The sequence below is a fragment of the Hyalella azteca genome, unplaced genomic scaffold, assembly GCF_000764305.2.
Source record: "Hyalella azteca isolate HAZT.00-mixed unplaced genomic scaffold, Hazt_2.0.2 contig7695, whole genome shotgun sequence".
Classification (NCBI taxonomy): domain Eukaryota; kingdom Metazoa; phylum Arthropoda; class Malacostraca; order Amphipoda; family Hyalellidae; genus Hyalella; species Hyalella azteca.
This window is the reverse complement of record NW_025937814.1, coordinates 154502-162604: the sequence shown is the minus strand read 5'-3', so window position 1 is coordinate 162604 and position 8103 is coordinate 154502. Positions and strand designations below refer to the sequence as shown.

Genomic DNA, 8103 nt, shown 5'->3' with positions numbered 1-8103 from the left:
TTCGTTTAAAATAATAAGTGAAGAAATAACGGTCAATTTTTGTTATTTAAAGGCGACTGATTAAGAATTAGCGCCTTGTAACACAACTTCAATGCGAGTTCATCGGGTTACCCAACATTTTGTAGATCTGTGGCACGTGAAAGTTTAAGCAGTAAATACATGCTTCAATCTGAAGAAATTTCGTGCAAAATTTTACCAAAGTTTAAACAATGTTGGATGAGTGGTAAGTTGCAAAGTGCAAAATATATTTTCGATCCACACAAGAGTACAATTAAAATTATAGTATAGAATTTCATTAATATGGAAGGTAAATCGAAAACAAAAAAATGTTTAATTGAAAAAGCAAAGGCCACTCAAATTTCAGACATTTTTGTACTCCAAAATTTCCCTTCCGAAGGTTTGATATGAGTTTATACATCCGCATTTCAAAACAAAGTTAAAAAAAACATTATTGCTCACTAGCAGAGTTTATTAAAATTAATCAGAAGTATACATGGCACAAAAAAAATCTAACTAAAACATAGTTATTTATTTATTGATTAATTATTGCATGGAGAAGAAATCAAGGTCAAGTGAACGGCATTCGTGTAGGTAAGTAATGTAAAATATTGAACAGTAATCAACGAGAGGACTTTTTTTCAATTTCTCGCAAAAAATTTCACAGTAATTAATTAAATTATTGACTAGTTCACTACACAATTTTTCTCGTGAATAGGTTAAGAGGTTTTCTCTCACGGCTACACCAGAATAATACTCATGATCATTACACGCTTGTCGTGCAATAAAAATTAAAACCCCAAAATCATTTGTGATCTAATAATCAATTCGAATACTAACAGATTTCCCTATATCTGATTTGATCATAAAAATAATACCACTCAAACTAAAGAAGTGCGAGTAATTTTTTTCGGCCAGCTCATAGCAACCATAGTTGATCTAACAAGCTTGAATATTGAAGTTCCTCAACATATTCTCTGCATTTTGTGACGGGAGATTGTAACCCGATTCGTAGAAAACATAGAATCTATATTTTTCTCTCGACTTGCAACTTCCAGTATTAATAAAATATAAAAGATTTGGATTAATAAAAGGATTAATGTAACAGAAACCCATTAATGCTCACTCGACACATTAATGCCCTCCAGTGATACAACTACCTATGATACCAATGATGCAGGAGCTCGCTTGCTAAATAGTTCACGATATACATCACCACGAACAGTTCGAAACAACACTCACTTGAATACATAGAAAGCGTTGTGAAATTGCAAAAGCTGTACAATTATATTATGAGGTTCTCTTGCTATGGCAGAACTTAGTAGCGTCTTAGATGTAAAGAAAATTAAAAATATGAATATATATTGTCAGTCATTTTTAAAATGCGAGTCGTTTCCGTTTACGAACGTTTCAGCTAAAAAAAATCTATCGTTTTAACAACAGATTTTCTCAATCATTTTTGTATCGCCTTATAAGTTTTTTTTCAGCAGACAAACGTACCTGGATCTTTCCCTCACCGAACGTGTTTCCTGGCAAGCCTTTGCCTGGCTTGTGTAGATTTCAGTTCACGAGCCGAGGTGCGGAACGATTACATTCGTGATCCGGGGCGCCGGGACGGATTACATTCGGACAACGCAACTAGTCATTGATTAGTGAACTGATAAATGGTTAACAATATTCTAACTTTGAACGAATGAAAGTTACTAACATAAAAACGAGTTTGTAATGTAATTTATAGTAATTCAAAATGGAGAAGTCTGATTTGAACAAAACTGCACATGCATATCCTTCAACGAGAATCTTTTTTAGGGACAAAAATGAAGAATTTGTTATTCGAAGTAAAAACAAAATATACATAAAACACGATCGTTATATTACTACCTAAAACATGGCCTTACATGATAAATAATAATTACAAACAATACGTTAAACAATAAACATACGCATGGCTAAAAGAAGTTGTGGAAATTTTTTCAATTAAAGTTAGGTACTTTAAAAATAAATTGCATAATTTTCTAAGTTAAAGGCATTTTTTATGCGTCCAGTAAATTATTTTAGACTATGGGATAACTGAAGGGATGAAGATAAAGCAAGAGTTTATAACCTGATGAGGGAAATTTGAAGACGCAAATTTGACGAAAGAGAAAAAAGATTGAAATTTTGCCTAATTAAAAACTTCCAGGACAGCAAAATACGCCATGAAGCTTTGAGGAACAATCTTACAAACCTGATCAAGCACAGGCAAATCCGGCGCAGTCTTCATGCAGTGACTGTGGAGAAACATTTCTTTTGGGGCGCTAATACCTTCGTCGGTGCTGGGCCGTATCTTAACCATGTAATTAACATTCTTTGACAAAAAAAAATTTGAAGTGACCTTTGGTGTCGAAAAACTAGTATGACATAAGTTAATCATTAATTTATTTCGTCGCAGTTTGGGCTCCTTTTCGTTTTTTGCTGAATTCCGGTTCCAGTAGGCGAGGCAAAACATAATGACTAAGTGGAGCTGTTACCAGGTGATTTTATTCGTGTTACTTTCAAGAGCCCCGAACGCGATGATGAAAACTTTCTCCCCCATGGATAACTTATTAAATTGTCTCCAATTAATAACCCTAATGAATAACAGCTAATGAATATCCTATTATCAAATATTGAAGAAACACATGGTCAAACAAGTTAGTGTTAACATAATGGAAAAACTCGGTTTTCACAGACACGTTAATTCACTCCACGAGGACATTAACGGCTGAAAAAATACATGACAAGAATAAGTGGACGGATAGATATATACATGAAAGTGTGATTGGCCTGCTATAAACCGAAAAACAACAATGCAACATAATGCCCAGCTTACTAGAAAATTCATGTGGAGATATGAAAATTATGCTGTTATTCTCAAGTTTGCACATTTTTTCAAGATTTATTACAAGATAATTTTCCATCTATTTAAAAGATTTACGACCAGTGAGCTGTTGTTCTAACAACTGCAATGGATACAAAATGCGCGAGCATGTGTCGACATTGTTTTAATAACCCAATACATGGCGAAGAATTTGTTCGAAAGAACTTTAAATTGAATACGGATTTTGTAGAGAGCTCTTGTGCCATTAAATCCTAGTGCAGCAACTCAAGTTCAAATACCAAACTTGTTCATCATTTTTGATGAGCACAGCTTAACTCGCAACCAGAATCAATAGGAATTGATTAACTGTGTGAAATAACTTTTAGAAAAAAGTTCAACCGACAATGATTTCCTCTTACAAACGTAAGTAATTTTACGTACTTCGCATTAATAGTTAGATTACTGATCAAAACATATCAAAGTTTTTGTTATACTCGTGAAAAATGTGGCTAAATTGTCGCTGAAATTTTCTGTTAGAATAATTGGTGACAATACAAATTAATGTCACAAATTACCGCGACTGCAGGCTACTAAATCCCTACCCAAAGGTGTACAACTTCTTCCTCACGCAAATTCACCTCGTTCGTAAAAGCAAGAATAAACCACTGTGATTTTCGTGGCCAGTATCAGAGATGCCTTAGCTATTTATTTCATACGTGTATAACTATACGAGTATTGTATATATAAGCATTATGTTAGCCTATTCACACGCTAGTTTGGAATCAAAGGAGGACAGAGCGATTCCGAAAGCTTGCAAGGCACACATAGGGTAGCGATAGTCCATGGTGAACACGTCCTCGGCCACCCGCCCGAACTGCATCACAATGTAGTCCACTGCAACACACAAACGAAACCGAGTCTCATTTCAGATCATTTTACTATGGCAATATAGTATTTAAAATCTAATCCTTAGGAATGTTGCTAAATTATGATGAGATGAGACTCCGAGTAAAATAAATTTTACTTAACTAAATTATGTGTTCTAGTTCTATAGCAAAAACATTATTCGAACGATTTATGTTCCCAAAATAAAACCCTTATTTCGTAGTCATGATCCACGATTTCGTGCTTGCTTTGTAACTCTAAGTTATAGAGAAGTGCCTTACGTTGTTTAATCACTTGATGCGTGCATTAATAGCGCAATTAATCGATAGTACATATTAAAATAAAAACAACCAACAACAAAACGAAAGTTACTTAATTTTTTTACTTCTTAGTGTATACTTCCAGCGCAATTTTTTCGACCACATATACGTATTAATGTCTTAGTTATTAATTATATCGTAGCCCAATATTCCAGCTTAATTTAAATATTTAAATTTATAAATAAGACCTTTAGCGTACCATAAATTCACTCGAGCATTACGGCTAATCGAAAAACTCGGGACTCACTTTGACTATATTGCGATGGCGGAGCTTTATAAAGGCTTGGCTTATCTTCGTAACAGTCGTAGTTCATACGAATATGGAACTTACCTCCATTAAAACATTTGAAAATGTGTAGGCGTGTCAAAGAACTGTTTTGCTGATTCAGTTACTTGTGACTTCCAAGTTTTAAAAGCGTATGCGAGCGGTCAGTTATTACATTTACTGAGTTAAAATGTTTAAAAACTCTCAATATATGCAAGATAACTTGAAAATAAAATGCAAGTTGATCTATATGGCAGACAAAATACGACATGTCTAAGTACGGGCTTTGAAGCCTTTCACGCATTGACTGACACGCTTGTATGAATGCACGGTTTGAAATTTGCTGTCACTAGTACTGGTGTAGTGAAAGACAACTAAGACAACTGTCGCCATTAATAGTGTTATTTTCTTGTACCCACCGTCAGTGAGGTACTTTCACTATAATTGACCAATAAATTAGTTGACAATATTGAAATGTATGATTGATTGAAAATAGAGATTGTGATTGATTGATTGAAAATAGAGATCGTTTTTGTGATGGCCAATAAATTAGTTCACAATATTGAAATATGTGATTGATTGAAAATAGAGATTGTGATTGATTGATGGAAAATAGAGATCATTTTTGTGATGCATATAAGTTTTCACAGAATCTCACCGTCATCTTCATGGACGATCTGGAAATTTTTGACAGAAGCTTGGGTTACGCGACCGTGGAAGTTGAGTACGTAGCTCTGCGTGTCTTCGTTCCAAACGGGCGTCTTGTTCTGGAGCTCGATGAGCTGCTCCATGTTCTTGGCCTTGTAACGTTCTATAGGGAAACAAAGGCACTGTGGCATCAAGAGTTGAAGGAAATGAGTAAACATTAAGTTTAGCTGTAGAAAACTGTGTTGTATGCAAAAAGTCTGAGTTGTAGCTTTTAAGCCCATTGCATAACCACACCTTGTGATAAGTTTAGGATTTTTTAGTTATTCATGGTATAGATGCTACATGCCTGTTAGTGATTTCGGTCCTGTCTTACCCCATCTGACTATATATATATATATATATATATACAAGGAAAAGGACATCAGTTACGTTTTTATCGTAATAAGCCTAAATTTTAGTTTTTTTATGAACTTGAAGACATTTGAAGATACTTGAAAAGTCGAAGAATCCAAGATTACACAACGATAAAAAAAACCTTGATGTGGCCTTTGTGATAAGTTAACAGCCACACATTTCGGGCCAGGGCATATCGCGTTTCAATCGTTTACCAATCATCGCTTTTAACACTGTTAGATTCCGGAAGTGTATTGAGGCGATACTATACTTCAGCCACATCCTGTGTTTGTTCATGGTTTCGTTAGTTAGGATGGACGAAAATAATATCTTCACGCTGCGACACTTTCTGTTTAATTTCTGCATGAGGAGTTAGAAAATTGTTCATAAATACCTGATTTTTAGCTTCTGGTTGACTTGGATATATATAATCTATATGTAAATAGATGTTCATAGTACTTGCGACCAATTGAGGTATGTATAAATAAGTCTACCGTAAAGCTTTAGACAAGCTTCAATCTTTAGCTTACGTCAGTAGTTGTTCTTGATAAAAAATTGCAATCGAACGTTACTCTTTATAGTTGAGCACTCTGCAGTAACAATTAAGTGATGAATGACATTGCAGTTAAAGCAAATATCGGTCCTGAATTGGGCTGATAAAGGGTTGACAAATTTTTGTACTACACATAAAAAAAAATTGTTCTTTAACATGAAAAGATGGTGAAAAGTTCATTCCTTTGGCAAAAATGTTATATTAAAGTGAACTAAATAGCGTTATCTATAGTTATGCCGCTGAAAGCTTTCACAAAGCAAGCATACGGATTACTATATTTATGAAGTTGAAAAATGACCCTCACTCGAACAGAGTGAACGGAACGAAACAGCAATAATATCCTTTTTTCGTTGTCCAGCGTAGCAGCACATCAGAGTGGAAAATATTGTCCATCTCGATGCCCCTACTTCCTGGATTGCAGCAACATTCATTTTCGGTCTTGACTTATCCGTTTTTAGAATTAATTGTGTCTGACTGGATTTTTGTCCGATAATATTAAAGGATATGATTATGTGATCAAACGAGATTGTAAAATATCGTCCTCTGTGAAGGATTTTGTAGAAATTACTTTATTAAAAATCCATTTGTTATGGATTTGGTGCAGGATTAGAAACAAACTTGTGAAACGCAGCACAAGTAAAGATAAAAAGTTAAAGAAACAAATTTTGCGCTCCCCATTAGCAAGGCAAAACGATGACGCTGCCTAAGCTCCGATTGTAGAAAGCTTACGCGGCAATTCAGCGACTCTGACAAGACAGAATTGACGGGGATACTTCAGAATACAACTTTCACTTTATACTACCTCCTACAAAGAAATCCAATGCATTTTCATTCTAGTTTCAGGCAAACTCAAACTTGGATTTATCGACATATCCACTGATCCGAAAAGTCCACGAGATAGTCGGGATTTGTTGGCAGTGAATACAAATGAATGCTTTTGAATACAAATGTTTCACTTGTTTTTTACAGTTTCCAGAACCTCAACTTTAGGTTTGATGTATTCAGCAAGATGTTGAATAACAATTCATATAGTTACAGCAACGTTCAGCCCTCCTGACAATTGCAGTTGAGTACAGCAAGCAAGGCCAACTATTCTTCCAACGGCGTACCTTTGGCCGGTCTACTACGCAGTACGCACCAGCGGGCGTACTACGCACCCGCTGGCGTACTGCGCACTCGCCGGCGTACTACGCTATCACCGGCTTGCTACGCAACCTCCGCTACGCACCGTCGGACATGAATACTAGTTCGTACAGATACTCACCTATATGGGTACCTACGCAACCAAAAAAATCGGGGCAGATCGTTATAGGAATACTATTTAGCAGATCAACCATTTTCGTTTTAAATGGACGGTAGGCCTCATATGCTTGTCCATGCGCTAGGATATCCTGGCCACTTATATTTTGAAAACAAAAACTATCAAATTATACTCAGGCCATCTTGGCTAACGGAAGTAGGCTTCGTGCATTTTATTTGCTCAGCTGCACTGTGCGATATTTGTCAGCTGTGTAATGCAATATTTGTCAGCTGTGTAATGCAATATTTGTCAGCTGTGTAATGCAATATTTGTCAGCTGTGAGGGCCATCTTAACTCAGATTGGCCAAGTAAAAGGGCGTATCAGTGCTACGTCTACTCTCGTGCTGTGGGTAATAAAGTGGGTCAATATTCGGTCAGTATGACCCATTTTCATTTTTCTCAGTGTGGTCTTCGGGATTCATTGCGCTAAATGAGTGAAGTTAATCATCGTCGTGGAGCCAAAATCAAACTAACATAAGGGGATACTTTTTTGTTTATGTTTTCCAAATGTCATCGTTCCGTGAAGTTTTAAATTAAATGCGTTGTTTCATCCTATTCATGACGTATTACGTATCCATTGTGGTACTATCTATCCAGTAAATAGGGTACTAGGTTACCAGTATGTAGAAAATACCATGCGATCATTGTCTATATTAAGCCAACCAAAATGAGGTCAAATCAATACATTTGTATTGATTTGTTTCTATTTATTTGCAGAGCAGTTTTTTAAATGAGCAAACAAGGTAAAGATGTGCCCTTGAACGGCAAAATCTTCTCCTACAATACTCGTCAAGCTTCGAAAAAATTAGCGTTAGTATATTTTTCTACATTTCCCACTTATTGAATTGAGGAGCATAGACATAATTAATAAAAATATAGATATTTATGGCACATACCTGTTTG

At 35.5% G+C, this 8103-nt stretch overlaps 1 protein-coding gene across 1 annotated transcript in view; it reads right to left on the bottom strand.

The window, feature by feature from the left end:
• Positions 1 to 3443: 3443 nt before the first annotated feature.
• The window catches only part of LOC108673816 (protein king tubby 1), a 54048-nt gene continuing 49388 nt past the window's right edge, over positions 3444 to 8103 (bottom strand). The window contains exons 11-12 of the mRNA XM_018161690.2: positions 4965 to 5117; positions 3444 to 3730 (exon numbers count right to left, since the gene is read on the bottom strand). Coding sequence (XP_018017179.2) covers positions 3597 to 3730; positions 4965 to 5117 — 287 coding nt within the window. The 3' untranslated portion in view covers positions 3444 to 3596. The remainder of the gene's footprint in view (positions 3731 to 4964; positions 5118 to 8103) is intronic.